General features: G+C 42.6%; 1 protein-coding gene across 1 annotated transcript in view; it reads right to left on the reverse strand.

Annotated features, from left to right (window-relative positions):
* GCFC2 (GC-rich sequence DNA-binding factor 2) overlaps window positions 1-25,237 on the reverse strand; it is a 45,183-nt gene extending 19,946 nt beyond the window's left edge. The window contains exons 1-11 of the mRNA XM_089656117.1: window positions 24,976-25,237; window positions 23,175-23,291; window positions 18,711-18,818; window positions 17,539-17,748; window positions 11,842-11,939; window positions 10,604-10,716; window positions 7,508-7,691; window positions 3,595-3,718; window positions 3,426-3,501; window positions 3,230-3,342; window positions 508-707 (exon numbers count right to left, since the gene is read on the reverse strand). Of these exons, the coding sequence (XP_089512243.1) occupies window positions 508-707; window positions 3,230-3,342; window positions 3,426-3,501; window positions 3,595-3,718; window positions 7,508-7,691; window positions 10,604-10,716; window positions 11,842-11,939; window positions 17,539-17,748; window positions 18,711-18,818; window positions 23,175-23,291; window positions 24,976-25,210 (1,578 nt within the window). The 5' untranslated portion in view covers window positions 25,211-25,237. The remainder of the gene's footprint in view (window positions 1-507; window positions 708-3,229; window positions 3,343-3,425; window positions 3,502-3,594; window positions 3,719-7,507; window positions 7,692-10,603; window positions 10,717-11,841; window positions 11,940-17,538; window positions 17,749-18,710; window positions 18,819-23,174; window positions 23,292-24,975) is intronic.
* Between the last annotated feature and the right edge of the window lie 254 nt (window positions 25,238-25,491).

Here is a 25,491-nt window from a genome sequence, read left to right on the forward strand (position 1 = left end):
GGCTACAAAACTATATTGAAAAAATGTTATGGAGTCCCATCTTGGTATAAGGTCCAAAACTGCCCCCCACTCTCATGTTGTGTGAGCAAAGGATACACTCAAAAGTGTTGTCTGGCTTGCCCCAATCTCCACATCCGCCTCCTCCACCTCAATACAGTTAGCACAATCACAATGATAAGGGCTATTATACTAGACATCCATTTGCCAATGCCTCTCCAAAACAAAAATGTGTTTATCTTTGTCTCTAGTTTTCTCCCTCACTTCTTCTCTCAACCCACAAACAGAAAAGGATGTGATATCATAGGAAATAAAATAAAATATAAATGTGTGTCAATGCAAGTCAATGGAAGGCAATGCAAATCCATTTTTCAAGCATTTTTAATGCTGTTTAATGCATGCTTATGTGTGAACATGCCCTAAATGTACCAATCAAAGACCTGCTATGACATTTCAAACAATGGAAAAAAATTGTCATAACTAAGCCAGTGCCAAATAATGCAAACCCACCTCTAGAGGATTCCATCCAATCAGCTGCAAACGTACCAATGGATTTAGAATTTTGTGAAGACACAGGCTAATATAAGCATCATAATAGGATTCAGAAAACCTCACTCGCCATTCATGAAATTTACACAGTACATTCTTAATTCGACAGAAGTCTTCATGGACATCGTCAAATATGGTCTTGCACTGTACCAAGATGTTTTCTGCAGGTGAAGAAAAAAATTACATAGAAGGGTGGGACCTTTTAATGCAAACATGGATGATGGAAATGATCAAGTAATTTGGATATTTGACACAATAAAGGATAACTTCACCTTTCATAACACGTTACCCATATTCAGGTTGTAACATGTTATGAAGGCACCGCCCCCCACTCCCCACCGATACCCCATTTTGACAGCTAGAGCAAGAGATCTTCTCTTCACCCCCCACCCCCTGCTGGCTGTCACATAAAAAAAACAGTGGCCACACGGCCATGTCACTCCTCTGTGAAGGAGAAACTGAAAGTCCCGACATCCGCTGTGGAGTGCCGTGATAGTTCATTGAATCTTCCTGTCAGTATATCTGCTTGCGCGGACATCCAATCCGGGCAAGTAGATATACTGAGAGAGCTGCAGAAGACCGGCATGGCACTAGCAATCTGCAGATCTTGCTCTAATATTGTTCCTAAGACAGGAAAGGCTTTTCCCTGGCATACCTCCCATACAGGTGCAGTAGTGCAATCTCTTTCTGACTTTAGATGCATGCACTTCAACACCAGCGGCAGCAAGTAATCTTAAGATTCTGTGATTACATCTCAGGGTTCCTGGAGGCTTCCTTTTGTATCAAATGGTCAGTTCTTGGGTTAGATTTGTTGGGTCAGCCAATGCTGGACCCAATTGGCAATCATCTGAAATCTACACCATTTGAAGATTATTTTCCTCACAGTGGGATGCATCACTCCCTAGGTAAATTAATTTTATGCATTTCAAAATGCTAAGGTTTACTGATAAAATGAAAAAAAAAATAAAAATCATATTTCAATATGAAATAGTTATGTATAAATACCCCATTATAATTTCAGAGAACTACAACCCTCAGTGTTTGAAAAAACTAAGACCACATAGATGAGCCAAAATTTTAATTTCAATTCCTGGGTATGTTTGCAGCTTTAACTCATGTTGCACTTTGAAAGACAATTGCGCGGTCATGCAACGCTGTACCCATATGAAATTTGTATAATTTTTTTTCACTCAAATACAGCTTTCTTTTGGTGGTATTTAATCACCACTGGGTGTTTTATTTTTTGCTAAAAAAAACAAAAAAAAAAAGTTTTTTCTTTGTTTCCATTTTAAAATTTTACAAACAGATAATTTTTCGCCTTCACCGATATGCATTGATGAAGCTGCACTGATAAGCAACACTGATAGGCTGCACTGGTGGGTATTGATGAGGAGGCACTGATGAGGCTGCACTGATGGGCACTGATAGGCAGCACTGACTGATATCGATTGGCAGCACTGTTGGGCACTTTGGGGCTGCACGGATAATCAGGGCACAGATTTTCAGTATAGAGGTCTCCTTTCACAGTTGCCAGTTAGCAGCAGTACTTTCCTCGTGCTGTGACAGTGTGAGGAAAGTACTGCCAATAACCGGCAAGTGTATTTACATGGACAAAGGACACAGCAATCACAGACAGCGCTGGGTACGCGTGACTGGGGGATCATTCTGGGAGGACATCATATGACACGCTCCCAAAACTCGACAGCTGCACTGCAGCCATCGTTCGGCTACAGAGCAGTCAAGAAGTAGTTAAAGTATTACTAAACCTACAACAGTAAAATTGGTCTGTATATGCAGTAAAGCATGCTTGTTATACTCACCTAAGGGGTTAATTCCCTGCATTGTGTAAAAACTCTATTTGATCCTGTCCTCTCTCATCCTCCCCTTCTTCCAGTGCCCCTCTCTTATCTTCTAATAAGATATATCGTGCGGAGTCACTCTACACATGCTCAATTTGGTGTGTAATGCTAGAGGGGTTTTTTTTTTTTTGGGGAGAGTGCATGTGATCAGCACAGGGCCATTTGGCACTGTCCAGACAGAGGTCCTTCTACAGCAGAAAGAAATTTACTCCTACAAGCTTTAACGTGCTCTGCTTGACACTGATAGAAGTCACAAGACTGCTATATACTGCTGATGAGAAAAGGTTTTTAGCAGTTTATATTTGCTACAATAATTGCATTTCCATGCTCTGTGTACTGCGGGGCACCAGAAAAGTGAATGCAGGGTCCTGGGTTTACAAACACTATAAGCCCAAAATGGGGCTTTAAGGTAAACTCCAGCCCAAAGTTTTTCTTTCCTTTTGGAAGGCCAGAGAAGCATTACAACCTCTGTTAGGTTTTAATTATTTGAATTCCTGATAGGGAAATTTATTTATTTTATTAATATGGCATCATTGCAAAGCAGGAACCTAAATACAAATTTACATAGCTTCAAAAGTGCCTTGGGAGGTCCAAAACTCTATTATGCAATCATTGACTTGAGCTGCAGCCAAAGCTTGGCACTGCCCACTCCTGTGTCTCACTACTGGTCAGTGAGGTCAGTAATCATACCAGTGGGCCAGTAGTAAGGTTCAGTGTACATAAAGGATTTAGGGTCTAGGTCACCTTCATTCAAGTTAATATTAGCATATAATAGTACTTTTTTGAAAATTTCCCCATATAAAAGTATCTGTGTTTACAGGTACCTCGACTTCTCTGGATGTTGTTCTCTAGGTCTGTCGTCAGCTCATCATCACTCGACATTCCTTCAAAGTGATCTTCCTCTCCAGACTCCACCCGCCTTCGCCGCCTCTTCCTTCTGTAGACAGGCAAAAACAATGAAATGCTAACTCACAAACTCCAAGTAATGCGAACATCAAAATTGGAATTCTTGTACATTACCTCCGTAGTTCACAATCCTGAATCTGCTTTTCCATCATGTCGTCCGATGTGTCCACATCGCTTGTTACTCCATTTCCTGACATATAACAGACAACAACCACTGTATGTCTTGTGCAGTGAAGAGAAGGATGGGGATGTCGAAAATATGTTATGGTTCAAATAAACTCACCAGAAAGCTTCTGAACTGCAACCGACTCGTTGCGGAGATTATCTTGCCTACGCTCCAGTAGAGTTCTGGCTCGATTTTTCAAAATCTGAAACATTTCTTCTTCTAGCTCATTAATTTGGTGAATCTAGGAACAAACATACCAACATATAGTAAACAATTTAATCTAATGGTAAATCTGATACAAGCGCAAAGTTTTGAACAAGGCAAAATATACAACAGCAGTCACCTCCAAAAGTTTTCCTGTCAGTCTAAATTTCACAGTGATGACCTCAGGAACTCTAAATCCCCAGAAAAAAATATAGGATGAGAACTTCCAACAGTTTAGAAACATAAAAAAAATCACGGCAGAAAAAAAGAAGACTGTGAGGTCCGTTTTTTTTCAATACATGGTTTCTATTTTTTTTTGTAACTTTTTTGTCTGAGTATAGATCTATGTTTGTCCCAAGCATGTTTGAAGCCTTTACAGCTGACTGGCTCACTACCTCCGCTGGAAGTTTATTCCAAGCATCAACTACCCTTTCATTAAAATAATACTTTCTAAGATTAGTTTGAGGTCATGTTCCACGTGTTCTTGATTTTGGTTTCATATTGAAAATATTGCCTTTCTGAACCATATTCGCCCCCTCAATGTATTTAAAGGTTTCAGTCATGTCTCCCCTTCCCTTTCTCTCCTCCAGACTGTACATATTAAGTTCCTAAAGTCTCTTCAAATATTTTATCCCCAAGACCTTTCACCATTTTTGTTACCCATCTCCAGACTTGTTTTATCTTTATCAATATCTTTTTGTGAGGTCTCCAAAACTGGACACAGTATTCTAAGTGAGGTCCCACTAAAGATCTATATAGGGTAATCAGGACCTCCTTCTTCCTGCTAATGATTCTTCTAATGATGCATCCTTGAATTCGATTTGTTTTCCCCACTGCCTGGTCACATTGTTTGCTCATTTTGCAATCATCTGAAATAAGTACCCCAAATCATTTTCCTCTGTAGTGCTGGCCAACACTGTACCCCCAATGTTGTACTCAAAGGGATTCATTTTCCCTTAGGTGCATTATTCTACATTTAGAAACATTGAACTGCAGTTTCCCCTTCTTTGGCCAATCTTCCAGCAATGCCAAATCATGTTCTATGTTACAGACACCTCCAGGGATATCAACCCTATTACACACCTTTGTTTCATAAGCAAAGATACATACCTTCCTCAACAAACCTTGTTATATCACTTACATAGAGATTAACTCCTTCCCGCCCAGTCTATTGCAATAGGACGGCTGAGTGCGAACCGATTAGCCTGGGAAAATGTCATATGATGTCCTACCAGGATTGGTGCGCACTCCGAAGCGATCTGTCACTGGATGTGTCCACAGGACACAGCCGACGACAGATCACTACACCGGCCCACTGCCCGTGTCATGTAATCACTGTGACCAATCACAGCAGATCACATGACAGTTGTAAACAATGAATGGTTTCCATTCATTGCTGACAACTGTGCTGTGAGCTGTGATTGCTCAGTGATCACATGTATAGACAAGGCCAATCACAGTCCATCTGTAGCATATGATCAGCTATTGCTAATCACAGCTGACCAAAATAAAAAATACTGACTTAATCAGTTTCATACTACCAGTAGTGACACTGACCCTAGCCAAACGCAAAACTAGTGAAAAACAATCAGAAAAGATGAGTAAAGAAAAAAAATTTCAGTGGCCACCACCTGTAAAACCATTCCTGTTTTGAGGGTTGTCTCATTGTTTCCCATCTAGTGCACCTGTTAATTTCATTAACACCAAAGCAGCTGACACTGATTAACAAGCCCCTCTGCTACTTAACTGACCAGATCAACATCCCAGGAGTTTAATTGACTTGATGCTATACTCTGATTAAAAAGTTCCTTTTTAATTTTTTTTGAGCAGTGTAGATCATTATGTGGAACTGTATCAAATGCCTTGCTGAAATCAAGATATGCTATGTCCACTCCACAGCAACACCCTAGTCCAAAACATCTGTAATATGGTCAAAAAAATCAATCATATTAGTCTGACATTATCTGCTCTCAGTAAAGCCATGCAGCTTTGGGTCCAGCAAGCTGTGTATTATTAAGTGATCAACGATTCTTCTTTTCAAGAGTGATTCCATTAACTTGACTAGAACTGATTTTAAAAACGTACTGGCTTGTAATTGCCAGCTTCTATCTTGCTGTGCATCTTGTGGATAATTACAATATTAGCTGTCAACCAGTCATGGGGAACTTCTCCTGTTAGGAGAGATTGAGTTTGTGGTTGAGAAGTTAACCCCACTTTCTACTGCACCTTACTATTAGGCCTTTGCATAGGTGCAGGAGGGGGGGGGGGGGTCACAGCAGCCTCTTCTAGCCATAGAAGCTCATTGAAAAACAGTTTCAAGAGCCCCAGAGCATGGAATAAAAAAGCTGGATGGACATTTTCTTTTCCTTCCTCTAGAACAACTGTGGGTATAGGACTGTGTATATGGGTTTTTTTTTTCTGCTGGTTGAACTAGATGGACTTATGTAATTTTTCAATCTATGTAACTATGCAGGTATCTGGAGGCATCTGCTCTCACATACCAATGGCTCTTTAAAGCGGAAGCCCATCTGAAAAATATAAAATAAATGCACATATATTTGCAAGAAAAATGTTATTTATTTTTTTCTTTGTAAATTAGTCTCCAAAGCATTGCAAACATGATCAGTGGATCATGGGGTAATGCCAGGCTCCTGCAGATTCTTCCTCCAGCTCTCTGTCTGTGCAGAGCTGGAGGAAGTGCCAATGGGCTAAAAGTACAGCAATTACCACTTCCGTGTTTTATTGAGGACTACAAGTTGGTCTGCAGAAGGGACTTGTAGTTCATTAAATTATCAGTCCCAGCATCTCTTTGATGCCACTGTATTAGGGTGAAGTCACTTTCCTTCTCGGCAACTAAGTTCCTCTCGCAATAGCTGTCACTGACATGAATGTGTATCATACTACCTCGTAATGCACAAGTGCAGGACTTCAAGGGGAGGTTGGCTGAAAGTGGATGAGACTAGCCAGAAAAGGCAGCCGGGGACTTTTAAGGAATGCACTGGTTTTACGAATGGTGGATGTGAAAGGCCTGAAGTGTTTATATTGCAAAGTACAATAAGGTAATTTAAGGGAATTAAAACTAGAACTAGTAATTTATAACCATATATGCTTGAAAAAAATAGATTTTCAAAACATAGGCCTTTTTGTATATTTATATGTGGGTTTAGATCCAATTTGATCTTACTTAATGTTCACTTAACAGGATAATATTTTGGGATTTAGGCTTGTGTCCATGACAAATGTTTGAGACACTTCTGGGATCATTTAGTGGCTGGTGCACTTGACCTGCAAGTGTCCTCCTTCTGACCTGCTTTAAAGGAGAACAAAACCCACCAATTTAGCTGTTTCACAATGCAGTTATAGTCAAGACATGTCTTGAATAACTGTCACAGTTACAAGTGTGCTTAACTAAGCTCTCAACTGAACTGTCATACCATCAAATGGCTGGTGTCATAGCTGATCACATGTGCAACACCATTGCAACTGCAGATCAAAGAGAGGCCAAGATGGCAGCTTCCTTGGCTGTAAAGGATAGGCGGGTTTATTAACACTTTAGGCAGGTTTTGCATTCCAACAGACTTGTATAGAAATGCAAAATCGATTCGATGCAATCAAAAGCCCAACAGAGGTCCTACAGATGTTTCCTTCAATTAACCCAGCTGTGTAAATGAATTTGTCATTTCAGATTCCTGACTCAAAGTTAAACTGTACTGCAACGAAGTCCCAATGCCATTCACAAGGCAATTGTCTCCAAGTCTGCACACCTTCAATATGTTCACCAATCCACCTACTTATATCAGTTGCTCAATGTCCATAAGTGACCCACCTTTTCATTAAGACAATCAACAAAATTTTCCACATAAATCTTCATCTCTTTGAAAAATTTGAAACTCTGTTCACTTGATGACTTCTCCAATTTTTCAAGAACATTTTTAGAATTTTCCAGGTCATGTGTGTATTTTTCACTGTCAAGCAGATGAGATCGATGCACCTCTTGAATGGAGGCTATTCTGGGAAGAAGGAAGACAAAAGAAAGTAAAAATTATATTGACGGCTACTAAAAAATTTCCAGTTTCAATGAAAAGCTCATTTGAGAATACTTTCATTGAGCTTCTGTCTGTCAAACCCAAAACAATTAAGTCCGACGTTTTATATACAACAGAGCTAATAAGAGTACTACTAAATTGTGGAGATTGCAGCTTGATAACTTCATGCCAAGTGAACTTGCAACTCAAAAGTAGAATTGTACCCCCAGTGGTTACCTTATGGAAAGGTCCAAGCACCTGGGGATTTCCACTTCTACTAACTCTTTGATTCTCCATGGTTCTCTATCTCGCCAACTTAGCTATAAGCAAGCATGTACACATAAACCGCCGGAAATTCAACTTAACACCTATTCTCATCTAGCATTACATACGTTTTTAAAAAAAGGATCCAACAACCTTTGTGGTAGGTTTGTAAATCTCCAATTTAACAAGAGATGCAGTAAAGTTAATCAACTCTGGACTAAGCACTCTGCTCTCTCCCATCTTCCCGTGCCCCTGCTCTGTGTTTCCTTGAGATGAGAGATATGGTAGGCATTTTCACTGCTTGTTAGGAATATGTAAAATATGTAATAAGTTGAATGTCCAAAACCTGGAGTACAATCATCACACTACAGGATTTGCTGTTGGACATGTTGCACGAGTTTGACTGGTTCCTGGGACCACTGTGGGATGTACACACAACGCTGTTACACTTTTGGATATTTTAGTGTATTAACTGGATTTTAATAAAATTATCCATACGGTTTTACGCCATGTATGTTTTTGTACTTTTTTTGTATGTGAATGCCACTATTGAAAAATGTGAGACAAGCTGGAGGTCAATGAGGGACGAGATTCCAAATTAGGATACAGAGAAACAATTGAGCGGTATCCAGATCCGTTTTGAATCCATGCTTTTCTGACTCTTTTACATTAGAAGAGTCTACTTGATCTTGCTTCTTTGGTGGTGGTGCTCTTTGATTTCAAGAGGACGAGGTGACATATTATTATTATTATTATACAGTATTTATAAAGCGCCAATAGTTCGCTCAGCGCTGTACATTACAAAGGGAGACAGAACATGTGACAGAACAATACCAATACAATGCAAAACATGAGGGGATCAAGGGCCCTGCTCTTTCGAGCTTACAATCTAGGAGGACATATATTCATCTCTACATTTTACCACATAAATTGGAACTCTCAATTCTTCTTAGCATTACTTAAACTTTTATATATAGGTTTTCTTTTGCATACCACTTAATTTTGATGTGCATTGTGTCTTTTGTAATGTTTACAAGCATTTTGTTGCCGCATGAAATACGTTGGTGGCAGCAAAAAGGTTAAAGAGTAATTCCAGCTTATAGGTCAGTTGGTGAAACCAAAACGCTTCAACTACAACTTCTGACCTAGAGATAGAAAGTCTACTCAATGTACATTTACTCAAATCTATAGAATGTTTCTAGAAAGAACTAAAACTTTGTCATAGGGATCTTTGTTATGCAACTTACCTCTCAATACATAAAAAGAAGGGAAAAATTCCTGATTATAAGCCAACATCCCCATGACAACAATTGGAAAAAGGAGGGACCCCCTAACACTGGGACTTTAAGGGCTTAGAAAGTACTTGAAGTATTAAAAAAATATACATTTTATTGTCAAAAAAGGTGATAACACAAAGACATACAATACATCTTACAGAGTCATAATACAGCATCACAATCAGAAAATGAAATTACATGAAAAGGATACCCAATATGACTGTGTTTGACTGGTCATAAAAGATACAAATATGTTTAATCTTGTAGATGATGTCACCCATATGTAGAGTTCTTCTCTTTTCCCTAAGGAGTGGAATCACTCTGAAACGTGTTGGAACAATTAGATTAGTATCTCTGCAGCTTTGTTACGTCTATGATGATACAAATTTGTATTTTTATGACCAGTCAAACACAGTCATATTGGGTATCTTTTATCATAGAATTTCATTTTCTGATTGTGATGCTTTATTATGACTCTGTATGATGTATTGTATGCCTCTGTATGATGTATTGTATGTGATTGTGTGATCACCTTTTGTTACAATAAAACGTATAATTTGTTTAATACCTCCAGTACTTTCTAAGCCCTTAAAGTCCCAGTGTTTGGGGGTCTCTCCTTTTTCCAATTACCTCTCAAGTGGGTGAGGCTGTAGTGGGCTGCTTATGCTTATGGACACACCAGTTAACATTTCTCCAGGCTCAGACTCATAGTAGTCAACCCAGATGCACAAGATAAGATGCAAGCATAGTGCTATCCAGGCTTTGACCCCAAAGTCTATTCATATGCTGAATTATCATGTAGAACTGGGTTATTGCAGGATTAACAGCACCACAGTCAATTCACATGCCAAGTTCTCATGTACAATTCATATAGGATACATGTCGATGGCTTTTTGTTTGATCAGAATCAGATTCCACCTATAACTGAAATATCACAATTGGATCAACTGATCTCCCATGATAATTCTGTCTTGAAGAAAAAGTGCACTTTATAACAGTGCATTTATTCCACGTTCACCTTTACCCTGGCATAATCTAACCCACCTTCCTCCTCCATAGGTGCATACTTACCTCAATGTGATGGTCGTTAGTAATTTTTACATCCAGCAAATCTCATTGTCCCGGCTGCACCTGCTCATTACAGCTTTCAATAGGCAGTGTCCCAAAGCCTGAGAGAGAGTAAAGACCACATAGAAGCCTATGGTGCTGAAATACCCAGGTGCAGCCAGAAAGTACACACTTGTTAAATGGAGATAGTTATGCACCTATGGCGAGGGAGAGTAGGTTACGGTAAAGGGATGACATTAATTTCAAGTGCACTTATCCTTTAAATTAAACGGTATGCTGTAAAAATACCTTGTTGTCAGCTTCTTTTTTATGTCCTCCATATTGATTGGCACCAGCTTTGGCTCTACATGCCTTTTTACTTGAGGTGGACTATCTCCACGTAAGGTATGTTCACTCATAGCCTAGCAGAAGAAAGACAACAATGAAGAACTCTAATAAAAGAAAAAAAAATAACTGTTTTATTGTACAGCTTACAATCACATGAAAATACTGACTAACCCCTTGTCACCCTCCACCCCCCAGATTTTAGGAGAAAATAAATGCTGGGAGGCAGAGGTGGGCTGATCGTGCAACTGCTGTGATTGGCTGTGAGTGATCTGAAGCTCCCAATGCATATTTCCCTGTGACAGCTTAGTTACTGTGCTGAGAGTATGAGGTGATTGTGCTCTCAGCACAGCAAAGCCGATCCCCATGGACACCTATGTGCAGCAACTTTAAGGCTTAAAAAGCTCACCCACGCAGCTACCACATATATGCGTACAGCCAGTAGGGACAAGTTAATTCAGGAAAATATTTTTCAGTACATTTGTTAATTGCAGACCTATACTTTATATTGCTGGTACACACAACACAAAATCTTACTTTCATAAAATGTTTGCAATTGTAATGACAGAACAAATAAGGAACATAAAAGTTGTAACAAAAGGATTGTTAAACTCACGTACCGCTTGAATCTGTACAAAAATGGTTTTCAAAGAGCTAACCCATGTGACAAATGGATGGTCTATTATTGCACAAAGAGAAAGTGCCTAGTTCAGTGGAGAAAAGGTCCCTGATCATGCCTCAGACTCATTGGAGATAAATGGGTGATGTCCACAAAAGGGAGTATCCTTTGACATAGTAAGCATTGCCTTTTCAGAAGACTGCTGCAGGAGCAGTACGTGAACACAGACTCACAAGCAGCATGTGTCCAAGTCTGTCTCGCCATGTAAACAGGGACTCTGACCAGGTCAACATCTGAAGGTAAATTTCAGTCTGTGCTAAAGCAGGCCGTGTGTCTAAGCAGACCCAACAGCCAGGAAGCTGAACACTTACTTTGTATCTTTGTGAAGCAGAGAACCCCTTCAGGGGTAAACCTTGTGTAAAGGTACTCCTGTTGATAAATAAAAGTGAACAGGAGCACTAAATGTATGTTTCCGAATGAACCAAGTTCCTGGAAAACTCTCCATTGCTAAACTTCAGACCAGAGAATTAGAAACAAGTAGTATTAGACAGATCATCAGGTATACAATAAGTGAACTGCAGACCTGTGGATATTTGACAGCTTTTCTAATCTGCTGCTCTTCCCACCGATCCTGCTCGTCATCATCTTCCAGGTTTTCACTGTCCGAGTCACTGCTTGATGCTACAACACAAAATACAGTAAAAGCCGCTTTAATACTCTACTGTAACCACTGCAGAATCTGTACTATTTAGGGTAACACTGGCCTCATGTCTTCAACTATACATCATTCCTCATGCATTATTTATCAGAGTGAACATGTTTGGAAAATTCCAGGGTAACCAGGATCCCCCCATTCTGTTTCCAACTACCCAGAGCAACATGGATTGGTATTCCTCTTCTGCAACAATTAGGTAATAAGCAGAACCAACTCCAGGCATTGCAGCAATCAAACGCAACCATTCTCTATGAGCAAAATGATGACCAGGAAGCCAACTTGTACAGAAAAGGCTTTGCAGGATCAGGAATTTTTTGAGAACCATGAGTCTGCCCATATCTAATAAGGAGACAACCTGGTTGGTATATGAAATTTCCACTCGCCCACTCGCATTGAGTGGAAATAAGGTGGGGGCGTGCAGCTCTGGGTCTAGGGGTGTGTGGGAGGGGCGGCAGTGACAGACAGCGATCTCCTGTATGGCTTTCAATGAAACAGCTGAAAGCCGTGGGAGGAAGGAGGAGGAGATCACTGCTTGTCACCGCTGCACAGATCATACCTGATCGTTCTGTTTCTTTTCTGGCCCCCCACTGTGTACTCCTCAGTGCCCAGCACCTCCCCCTATCCACCGCACCAATAGGGGTGGGAGCAGCGTTCTCCTGTATGTCTTTCAATGAGGCAGCTAGAATCCGCTTCTCCTCCTCCCCTTTATGCGGCTTCCAGCTGCTTCATTGAGGAAGGAGGGAGAAGGGGAGATAGGCTGGATCTGCTCTGCCTCCCCCTGTACCCGCCCACACTCCAGTCCGTGCAGTTTCAGAGGATGTGTGGATGGGAAATTGAACACAGAGCAGCCGACAGCTCTGAAGCTTCTGAATGAGCATGTGAGTCCAACCTACCTTCCTTCCGCCCTTCCCTTACTTTAACCCACCCCTTCCTTCCTTTATCCACCCGACCTTCCCCTCTGATCCATTCTTCCACCCATTCTTCCTTCATTCCACCCACCCCTCCGATCCTTCCACCCCTTCCTTCTTTCCAGCCCTTCCTTCCACCCACCCTTCCTTCCACCCACCCTTCCTTCTTTCTTTCTTTCCACCCACCCCTCCCTTCCCTCCGATCCTTCCACCCCACCCTCCCTTCCCTCTGATCCTTCCACCCAACATTCTCTTCCACCCCTTCATTCTACCCAATCCTGCCCTTCCCTCCGATCCATTCTTCCACCCCTTCCTTCCTTCCACCCACCCCCTTCCCTCCGATCCTACCTTTCACCTACACCTTCCTTTCTCCACTCCCTTCCTTCAACTTCTCCCTTTGTTCCTTCCAGCCATCCTTCCCTTCCTTCGTTGCACCCAACCCTCCTGTCCTTCCTTTCCTCCCTTCCACGCCTCCCTCACTCCCTGCCTTCCTTCCACCTCTCCCTCCCTCCTGTCCACCCCTTTCTTCCAACCCTCCCTCCCTTTCACCCCTTTCTTCCTTACACCCCATCCTCCCTCCCATTTCCTTTCTTCTTTCTGCATAACACATTTAACAGTGCCATTTCAAAAGATAATTTACGAGCGTGTGTTTAAGGGCAGTGCAGGTTAGGGGTTGGGTGGGGCAACTGGTAGCGAGTAACTCTAAGTCCTGGCTAGCAGCTCAGGACTTGAAATTTTGTGCCGTGTGTGCATATATATATATATTCTATCTATCTATCTACATACACACATACATACACACATACATACATACACAGTATCTCACAGAAGTGAGTACACCCCTCATATTTTTGTAAATATATCTTTTCAAGTGACAACACTGAAGAAATTACACTTTGCTACAATGTAAAGTAGTGAGTGTACAGCTTGTATAACAGTGTAAATTTGCTGTCCCCTCAAAATAATTCAACACACAGCCAATAATGTCTAAACCGCTGGCAACAAACGTGAGTACACCCCTAAGTGAAAATGTCCTAATTGGGCCCAAAGTGTCAATATTTTGTGTGGCCACCATTATTTTCCAGCACTGCCTTAACCCTCTTGGGCATGGAGTTCACCAGAGCTTCACAGGTTGCCACTGGAGTCCTCTTCCACTCCTCCATGACAGAGCTGGTGGATGTTAGAAACCTTGCGCTCCTCCACCTTCCATTTGAGGATGCCCCACAGATGCTCAATAGGGTTTAGATCAGTAGACATGCTTGGCCAGTCCATCACTTTTACCATCAACTTCTTTAGCAAGGGAGCGGTCGTCTTGGAGGTGTGTTTGGGGTCGTTATGTTGGAATACTGCCCTGCGGCCCAGTCTCTGAAGAGAGGGGATCATGCTTTGCTTCAGTATGTCACAGTACATGTTGGCATTCATGGTTCCCTCAATGAACTGTAGCTCCCTAGTGCCAACAGCACTCATGCAGCCCCAGACCATGACACTCCCACCACCATGCTTGACTGTAGGCAAGACACACTTGTCTTTGTACTCCTCACCTGGTTGCCGCCACACACGCTTGACACCATCTGAACCAAATCAGTTTATCTTGGTCTCATCAGACCATAGGACATGGTTCCAGTAATCCCTGTCCTTAGTCTGCTTGTCTTCAGTAAACTGTTTGCGAGCTTTCTCGTGCATCATCTTTAGAAAAGGCTTCCTTCTGGGACGACAGCCATGCAGACCAATTTGATGCAGTATGCAGCGTATGGTCTGAGCACTGATAGGCTGACCCCCCCCACCTCTTCAACCTCTGCTGCAATACTGGCAGCACTCATACATCTATTTCCCAAAGACAACCTCTGGATATGACGCTGAGCACGTGCACTCAACTTCTTTGGTTGACCATGTCGAGGCCTGTTCTGAGTGGAACTTGTCCTGTTAAACCGCTGTATGGTCTTGGCCACCGTGCTGCAGCTCAGTTTCAGGGTCTTTGCAGTCTTCTCATAGCCTAAGCCATCTTTATGTAGAGCAACAATTCTTTTTTTCAGATCCTCAGAGAGTTCTTTGTCATGAGGTGCCATGTTGAACTTCCAGTGACCAGTATGAGAAAGTGAGAGCGATAACAACAAATTTAACACACTTGCTCCCCATTCACACATGAGATCTTGTAACACTAATGAGTCACATGACACCGGGGAGGGAAAATGGCTAATTGGGGGTGTACTCACTTTTGCTGCCAGCGGTTTAGACACTACTTTACATTGTAGCAAAGTATCATTTCTTCAGTGTTGTCACATGAAAAGATATATTAAAATATTTAAAAAATGTGAGAGTGTTGTGAGGTGTACTCACTTCTGTGAGATACTGTATATATATATATATATATATATATATATATATATATATATATATATATATATATATGTGTGTGTGTGTGTGTGTATATATACTAGTGCTCAGCACTGCTGAGCACTAGTACCCTAGAAGCAAACAGCTGAACATATGGGATATGTTTCCTGCAAATCACCGGAAGGGGTAAAATGTATGTTTTCACACTTCAACTAAACTTGAAAAATGTATTTAAATTCCAACTTAACTTTGTGCCCCTGCTGCATCCCCATTGGGAATATTCATCTACACTACTGGTCAACCCTCGTATAAAAAGTGAGGGGAAATCCAGAATTTTTAAGTGGTTGCAGAAACAAGAGGTAACAATTGTCTCAAAGGGGATATTTTCTTGATCTGAAGAGATCTCCTTTTACTATCTGCCATGCCTCTGGCCCAGGAAATGAAAAGAAGTCTCTTGGACAGCACACAGAAAAAAAAAAAAACAAGTCTAACAGGGGACTTAGCCATTCCCTATCCAAAATAAAAACAAAAAGCTTTATAAAAGTTTCATGTTTTAGTTTCAGCCTCTCCAACTCTAAAGCAAACCGTGTTTTATTTAGATTTGGACAACAGTAAAATTTATTGTTCAAGTACAGTTGCAAGAAAGTATGTGAACCCCTTGGGATTACGTGGAGTTTTGCATGAATTGGGCATAAAATGTGCTCTGAATGTCATCTAAGTCACAACAATAGAAGAACACAGTCTGCTGAACATAATACTACACAAACATTAGATGTTGCCATGGTTTAATTGCACATAACATGTAAACATTCACAGTGCAGGGAGGAAAAAGTATGTGAGGCCCTAGCTTAAATGACTTCTCCCAGAGCTAACTGGAGCCAGGAGTGAGCCAACCTTGACTTCAATCAGTGTGATGATATTGGATGTGTTGCTGACAGCTGTCCTGCCCTTAAAAAACACACACCTGTTTTGGGTTTACTGGTTTCAAGAAGCACTGTCTAATGTGAACCATGCTTCGCAGAAAAGAGTTCTCAGAAGACCTACGATCAAGAATTGTTGACTTGCATGAAGCTGGAAAGGGTTACAAAAGTATCTCCAAAAGCCTTGATGTTCATGTGTCCATGGTAAGACAGAATGTCTACAAATGGAGGAAGTTTAGCACTGTTGCTACTCTCCCTAGGCGTGGTCCTCCTGTAAAAATGACTGCAAGAGCACAGCGCAGAATGCTGCATGAGGTAAAGAAGAATCCCAGAGTGTCAGCTAAAGACCTATAGAAATCTCTGGCAAATGCTAACATTTTTGTTGACCCATCTACAATAAGGAAAACATTAAACAAGAATGGAGTACATGGGAGGACACCACAGAGGAAGCCATTGCTGTCCAAAAAGAATATTGCAGCAGCACGTTTGAAGTTTGCAAAAGAGCACCTGGATGTTCCACAGCACTACTGGCAAAAGATACTGTGGACAGATGAAACTAAGATTGAGTTGTTTGGGAAGAACACACAACACTATGTGTGAAGAAAAAAAAGGCACAGCACACCAACATCAAAACCTCATCCCAACTGTAAAACATGGCGGAGGGAGCATCATGGTTTGGGGCTGCTTTGCTGCCTCAGGGCCTGGACGGATTGTTGTCATTGATGGGAACTTGAATTCCAGAGTTTATCAAGACATTTTGCAGGAAAACGTACGACCATCTGTCCGCCAACTGAAGCTCCGCAGAGGATGGGTGATGCAACAGGAAAATGACCCAAAGCATACAAGTAATTCAACAAAACAATGGCTGCAACAGCACAGAATACGCCTTCTGGAGTGGCCCAGTCAGAGTCCTGACCTCAACCCGATTGAAATGCTGTGGCATGACCTTAAGAGAGCGATTCACACCAGACATCCCAAGAATATTGCTACACTGAAACAGTTTTGTGAAGAGGAGTGGTCCAAAATTTCTCCAGATCGTTGTGCAGGTCTGCAACTACAGGAAACGTTTGGTTGAGGGTATTGCTGCCAAAGGAGAGTCAACCAGTTATTAAGTTCAAAGGTTCACATACTTTTTCCTCCCTGCACTGTGAATGTTTACATGTTATGTGCAATTAAACCATGGCAACATCTAATGTTTGTGTAGTATTATGTTCAGCAGACTATTTTCTTCTATTGTTGTGACTTGGATGACGTTCAGAGCACATTTTATGCCCAATTCCTGCAAAACTCCACGTAATCCCAAGGGGTGCACATACTTTTTCTTGCAACTGTAGACTCTTTTGCACTTAATGGAAAAAAGAACCATGATTATTTGTTTATTGTACATGCCAAAGGACTCTTACCCATTTCTTCAGCTATCCGCTCATTTAAGTTTTTTACCCCAGGGGCAAACTTGATCCTTTTCTCATGATCATCAAGCTCATTGTCGCTTTCTGATTGGCTAGAATCTGAAGGTTCATGAGGCACATGTAACGATATGAAATCTCCTTTTGCCCGTGCCAGTTTTCGCTGTCTTCGAGCTGCCCGGATTTCCTTAGCGTCTGGGATTTCACCTGCGCTGAACAGATATTGCATAAAGATTTCAAGCCATGTTTAAGCTAAAAGACAGGAACTCCTGTTAAACGTATACAGTATATCAAATATCAGAAAATGTGTGAAGTGCTCCTTGGACACCACAAATGTAGATATATTGTAAAAAAATGATGTCCTAATTAGTCCAATTATTGGCAGTATGAAAGGATGTTGGGTTGTCAGAAAACAGCAGGACATATCTATGTGTGGAAACATTGAAGACTTCACTAGTCACAATGAAAGCACACTATCATAATGGCAATGCCCAAAAATCAGAATGCTCTGTGTAACCACAATCTCCCTGACAGAAAACGCAAACTGCCTTGTATGCTCAGCAAAACGCTGGAAGTGGGCCCAGCTCTAGCAGCTGCAATCGCATGCAGCTGTTGTGCCTGCCCCTCCTCTTCTCATGTCCAATCACAGAGCACTTTGTATTATATGAAACCATTTACAAAGCCCTCTGTGAATGAAGAGCAGAGGGTAAGGGTGGGCAGAGATGCTGCTGTATGGGAAGACAGCAGCTCTCGATAGTTTTACTAAGTATCAGGAGTACAGCTATCAGTTGTAAATTACAGACATGAGTCCAGGAGGTGGCATGCACCTCACTGGACATAACTCACAGTAAGCCAGCACATTTTACAAAGTGGCTGTATTCCTAGAGCTCAGCTTTACACTTGCAGCTGGATACATTTAAATACAAAACATGTATAAAAAAAAAAAAAATGAAAGGCAGACTCAGACACCTGGGCATTTTTTCTGCTGTAATTTTTCTATGTTATTGCCTTTTAAAACAAACATAACAGGATTAAAATGTGCCCACATACTGTACATTCCACAGAAAAAAAAAATAACATTTTGGCTGGATAGGTCTGACATTTCAGTTGCATCTACACGTAACTTTGCATACTTATATGCATGGAATTACACTGGTGAGAATACAGACCTTCCTGCAATGGAGAAGCAGATGAAGATGTACTAGTGCTTGCAGATCCTGGTGACTCTTCCTTGTAACATTCCAGGTCTTCAGGTTCACTGTGCTCTTGTTCTGAACCTTAACATGAATTGTTCAGATTATTTGTATGCACATTTAGATCCAACACTAAAAATCACGTCTGGCTATTTCCCTTTTATACTGAAACAAAACATTAGGTCACTTCCTGCTGGGGAAGACATCCCTCTCTCACATGCAATAGAATAAAACCAAATGCCAGGCAAACATCTAAGCACATAGATAAAATACATATAAAGAAACTTTTTTACCTGCCAAATGATTTGCATTTCTGTCCATCCAGTCCAGAAATTTGTATAGCTCTACCTGATTTTTCTTTGGTGTACTTTAGCTTTCACATACAGGTCCCCTCTCCCACATTGTGAGTAGGAGAAACCGCAGATCATCTCTATGTACCTCTGATCTCTCCTCCTATAGGTATGCTTCCTACACTACATCACACCTGATTGGCTTCTTGTACTGCTTCTCCTTCCAGTCTTGGTCCTGCTGTCCAGGGGCTTGAGAAGCACTGATATAAAGTCAAATGTAGGTACTTACACTGCTTGTGTTAAAGCACTGCTACAGTGTACTTACACTGCTAGTGGTCCTTTACTCTACGTTGGGGACTTTAATGCAGTATTAGACCCTGCTGGTGAAGGCTTGGGGGGTGGTGGTAAAATGTATCAGATGCTCTTGGACTGGATACAAGTGTACGGTCTTACTGAATTATGGCGATGGAAACACCCTGATGCACATCAGTACTCCTGCCATTTCAACTCTTTTCACACTATGTCACGTATTGATATGACCTTTGCTCCTGTGACCACGCTTCCTCTAGTCTCTGCCGTTTCCTACCTCCCTAGGGGCATTTCAGATCATGCCCCTCTCTCCGTGGACCTCCATTGGCTTCCATGCACTGGATCTACATTGTGGTTCTTGAACCACAGTGGTTGGAGGACAAGGTGGTACGGGGAGAATGGGTATTGCTGACTATTGGAATGCAAACTTAGGCACTGTCGACCATTCCACGGAGTGGGAGGCATTTAAAACTACCCTCCGTGGAACCTTTATGTCCGTCACTGGCATGCTACATAAAAATACTCAAATAGGCAGTGAGGAACTGGAGTCAGCTATGATGATGGCTGAACATAATTATGTAGCTAACCCTGATCCCCTTAGTATGGCAGAGTGGCTGTTGAAACGTAGAGAGTTTGAACTTTGGTTGTTAGACTTTACTATACAAAAAAAAGATGCTCTATGTTACACAAAAATTATTGGAATATGGTAACAAGGCTGGACACCTACTTGCTTATTTGACTAGACCTGAATTTGCCCCTAATTCTATTCGCCAGATATACTTATCTTCTGGACAGCTGGGTACTGCATCTCTTGAAGTTGCGGATGTCTTTCTGTCATACTATACTGATCTTTATGCTACTACAGCCCATTACTCCACAGATCAATTGCTAGGTTAGTTGAGGTGGGTCACACTTCCCTCCTTGTCCCCAAGCATAAAAAGGGATCTAGTTGCACCTATCTCAGTTGAGGAAATAGACCTTGCCATTTCACAGCTATCGGCTCATAAAACCCAAGGCCTTGATGGCTTTCCACCTGAGTGGTACGCCAACTTCAAATTGCTGATTAGTCCGCTTCTTTTTTGGACGTTTAACGAGGCCTTAGTGGCAGGCATTTTACCTCTTACTATGCAAGAAGCGCTGATTGTTCTCATTTGGAAACCTCATAAAAGACCCTCTTAAATGTGATTCATATAGGCCAATCTCCCTTATTAATGTTGATGTAAAAATTCTGGCGAAAGTCTTGACCAATCACTTGAATGTTGTAGTGGCAACCCTAGTGAAAGGAGACCAGGGTGGCTTTATACCTGGTTGCTCCACCAGAATGAACATTCGCAGATTGTTTCACAATATGCAATACCCCCATGACTGTTCCTCTACATGTGTTGTTTCTCTAGACACATGTAAGGCCTTTGATAGTGTAGAATGGCTCTACTATGCCTGTATGGTTGTGGCCCTGGTATGATAGCCTGGATAAGCCTACTCTATGCAAACCCTGAAGCCAGAATTAGAGTGAACTCCTAGGTCACTGATGCTTTTCCAACACACAGGAGCACTAGAGCAGGGTTGTCCCTTATCCCCCTTGCTGTTTGCACTGGCAATAGAGCCGCTTGCTATCTGTATCCGTAATTCCCCTTCTATCAGAGGACTCCCTATTGATACAATAGAAGAATGCATTCCTTATACGCAGAACACACCTTGGTTTACTTAGCTGATCCCCACGACTCTTTGCATTCTTTACTACAAGCAAGTACTGTCTTTGGCTTCCGGGTGAATTGAGATAAATCCAGCCTATTCCCTTAGATTCTGGCGCCTTGTCTGTGATTCACCCGGAGTCCAGATTACAAGTTGTTACCATGTTCAGATATCTAGGAGTCAAGGTACAGCTGCCATTGTCCTCCTACATCATGAATAACTTTTGTCCACTGATTGCCCAGCTACGGGTCTACACCAGACAATGGATGGACCTGCCATTGGACTTAATGGGTAGGGTTAATATCCTGAAGACGATTTATCTCCCTAAGCTGTTGTATGTACTAGCCAATCCCCTTGCAAAATACCCAAATTCCTCTTCAAACAAATTGATACCATCTGTACAGCATTTCTCTGGCAACATCACCCCCCTCCCCTAGAATGGCATTGGAAGTTTTAAGGTTGCCTACTTCTTGGACGGGACTGGCCTTCCCCAATTTTTATTTATATTACTTGGCATCTCAAATGGTTCATATACATGATTGGCTGACCTCCGCTAATGCCTGCACCACCACTGAAGTGGCTATTGCTTCGACTTTACAAGCACTTTATAATATTGTTTACGGACGCCAAGTAACAGCTCGTCCTGGTACTACAATGTTACGTATCTCCTTGTATTTGTTTAATGTAGTGCTGACCCAAATATTTAAGACCTCCTGGGTCATGTCTCCCAACAACCCTGTGTGGTATAATCCCACTTTGCAAGAACTCTATTCTTTGCCTGACCCTCAATGTTAGTTTTCCAGAGGGGTCAAATACCTATGCCATCTTTTCTCTGGCTGGGCCTTTAAATCCTTCCAACAACTACGGGCAGACTTTAATTTGCCCTCCCACTATTTATTTTATTACTATTAACTCCTTCATGCAGTACGTATACAATTTGGGATTTTGGATAATCCTTTACAGATCACCCCGTTAGAAAAGTTGTTACGACAACCTGACCCTACTAAATTGACTTCAACTTGTTACTCTACTTTGGTGACAGACTTCAGTCCTAAATTCCTAGTTGCCCAGGCTAAATGGGTTTCAATGGACATACTGTTTGAGGAGGAAGACTGGTATGAATTCAGTGATACCTACAATAAATCTGTCATTTCCTCTAAAGATAGCATTATTCAACTTAAAATTTTCAATCTATCACACCTTACTCCTGCCCGGTTACATAAAATGGGTTTACTACCTACGGCAGATTGTTTTAGAGGCTGTGTGCAAATGGCTGATTTCCTGCATTGGTTCTGGATGTGGACGTGTCCGACAGTCGGGGAAATTTGGGAGGAAGTATGTTCCTTCATATCCTCAACACTGGGCCTACCTAATGCCTTACATCCCAAGAACTGTCTTTTAGGCATTTTTGGGGATCTAGCATTCTTGGAATACGCTAAAAGATTGTTACGGATATTATATCTTTATTCTAAGAAAGTGCTTCTCTTGTCCTGGATAGGATAATGTCGGCCCACAGTGGCCACTTGGCTTAAATTTGTTTATGATTCCCTCCCCCTCGTTTGAGCTTAGGAGAACATCTAAAGTGTTTCATAAAATATGGGATAGGTAGCTTTTCAATCTCCTTACTTTATCCTCTATAGATCTAATGTCTTGAGTGAGTTCTTCATACCTAAGTTGGCTATGTATAGTCTCTTTTATTGGAGAACATTTATTCTGTTTGTTGTACACACTGGTATATCAGACATGTGAGGCACTGTGAGATGCTTTGATTGTTCACTGTTTTAACTTTAGGACTTTTGTCCTGGTTTTCTCTTACTCTTTTTTTTGTATACCTTTTGTTAAAACTCAATAAACGAATGAATAGCAACACATTGCACTAATGCATTCATGTGTCTTACCACAACGGCATGACTGGGCCCTAAAGGAAAAGTTAAGATTTGCATTTCATTTTGAATCTACTGATTTGATTGAAATGATGAGTTCACTCAGCTTTATTTATACATATATATATATATGTATAAATACATTTCCTCATATTCCTTAATATGAATAGGCCAGGTTTGTGGCAGGTGTCCAGCCATATCTAATGGATTTAATAAGTTAGTTGATCATCTTTCAACATTTTCTGTATAATGCAGCTCATACCTACCTCTTCTACTATCATCAGGTGACCTGCTGGGAACATCGACATTTTCTGTCTTTTTCTGAATTTTAAACACCACAGCATTGACACTTGGTTTCTTGATCCTAAAGGCCACCCCTTCACCTGGAGTAAAATAAATTATTAAGAATATTGGCAATATTGAAGGGTTTGTCATAAAACAAGCTGGCGGTGCATGTTACATGATGCAACAAACTGGGGAGGTGCAGGGTTTCCGTATAACAAGCAAGATACTGGGGATGCAGGGGATGGTATACACCATGTTGCACACTGGGGGGTTCAGAGGGTGCAATATACCATGTAAACGGGGGGGGGGGGGGGGGGTGCAGGGTAGGTAATAACAGGTAGCCCACTGGGAATGGGGGATGGGATGTCAGAGGTGCAGGGGATGCCATATAATATGTATTATACCAGGAGGCACAAGGAATGCCATATAACATTGAACATGCTTTGGGGGGTAAATGGGATGCCATATAATATGCTGGGGGTACAGGGGATGCAACATATAACAAGCTGGGAGTGAAGGGGATGCCATATAATATGCTGGGGGTACAGGGGATGCAACATATAACAAGATGGGAGTGAAGGGAATGCCATATAACATGCTGGGGGTACTGGGGATGCAACATATAACAAGATGGGAGTGAAGGGGATGCCATATAATATGCTGGGGGTACAGGGGATGCAACATATAACAAGATGGGAGTGAAGGGGATGCCATATAATATGCTGGGGGTACTGGGGATGCAACATATAACAAGATGGGAGTGAAGGGAATGCCATATAATATGCTGGGGGTACTGGGGATGCAACACATAACAAGATGGGAGTGAAGGGGATGCCATATAATATGCTGGGGGTACTGGGGATGCAACACATAACAAGATGGGAGTGAAGGGGATGCCATATAGCATGTAACACATTGGGATGAAGAGGATTCCATGCAGCATGCTAGAGGTTCATTGAATACAACAAGCTGGGAAGTTGCAAGAATGCTGAATGCCATATACCATGCACGACACTGGGATGCAGGGGATGTTCTATACCATGTTGCACACTGGGGGGGGGGCCAGAAGGCGCAATATACAATGTAGACTGGGGGGAGGGGTGCAAAGGATGTCATAGCATGTAGCACGATGGGATGTGAGAGGATACAATATAACATAACAAGCCATGCGACGCACTAGAGGGGATATGCCACGCGACGCACTGGGGGGGAGAAGCACTGGGAGGGGGCACCACGCCACATGCCAGGGGCAACACGCCACGCGCTGGGGGGTCAAAGAGCACCACGCGCTGGGGGGCAGGAGGCACCATGCCACATGTAGGGTGGCGCAGGGGATGCCACGCCACATGCTGGGGGAGAACAGGGGGCGCCACGCCACATGAAGGCTGGGGATGCCACGCCACACACTGGGGGGGCAGGGGGTGCCACGCCACATGATGGGGGGGCAGGGGGTGCCACGCCACACGATGGGGGGGCAGGGGGTGCCACGCCACACGCCGGGGGGGCAGGGGGCGCCACGCCACACGCCGGGGGGGCAGGGGGCGCCACGCCACACGCCGGGGGGAAGGGGGCGCCACGCAACACGCTGGGAGAGGCAGGGGGTGCCATGTGACACATTGAGGGGGCCCCCCCAGGTGACACGCTGGGGGGGTGCGACGCGACACACTGGGGGGGGGCAGGACTCAACACGACATGCTGGGGGAGAGGGGGGTGCCATGTGACACTTTGAGGGTGTAGGGGACGCCACGTAACACTGAGGGCCCCATTATTGTGACCTCTCACCCTCCCTCTCCTCGGTGAAGCTGAGCAAGCCGCCAGTCCCGGTCGAGGTGTCCGCTGGGTCCTCGGTGTTCCTCTTCTCTATATCCGCCTCCTCCTCTTTCCTCTTCTTAGTCCCGCAGCTCAGTCCTCGTCCGACCGGCCTCCTCGGCCTCTCCACCTGGCTCCGGTCCCCTTCCTCCTCCTCGCTGGACTCCGCTCTCCGGACCCGAAGGTTGCGGTTCGGTTTCCTGAACATCCTCAGTGGAAGTCGCTTCCTGATTCCATCAGAGAGGCGACAACACAGCCTGCGGCCAATCAGGACACAGAATTCTTTTCAATAACTTTATTTTCACAGACAAAAAAAGACAAGCTTGATTAGAGAGACTGTTCACAGTATAGTATGTGAGGGGAATGTCTTCCCTTCTACCATGTACACAGCTCCTAGTGTAGTGCTGAATACTGGCATGGATAGACAGAGTGTGAGCCTCCTCACAGAACACCGAACAATTGCTGTGCTATGTATCAGAGTCTCACACA

Source organism: Staurois parvus, unplaced genomic scaffold, assembly GCF_062004578.1.
Source record: "Staurois parvus isolate SC_StPar_1 unplaced genomic scaffold, SC_StPar_1.0 ptg000886l, whole genome shotgun sequence".
Lineage (NCBI taxonomy): Eukaryota > Metazoa > Chordata > Amphibia > Anura > Ranidae > Staurois > Staurois parvus.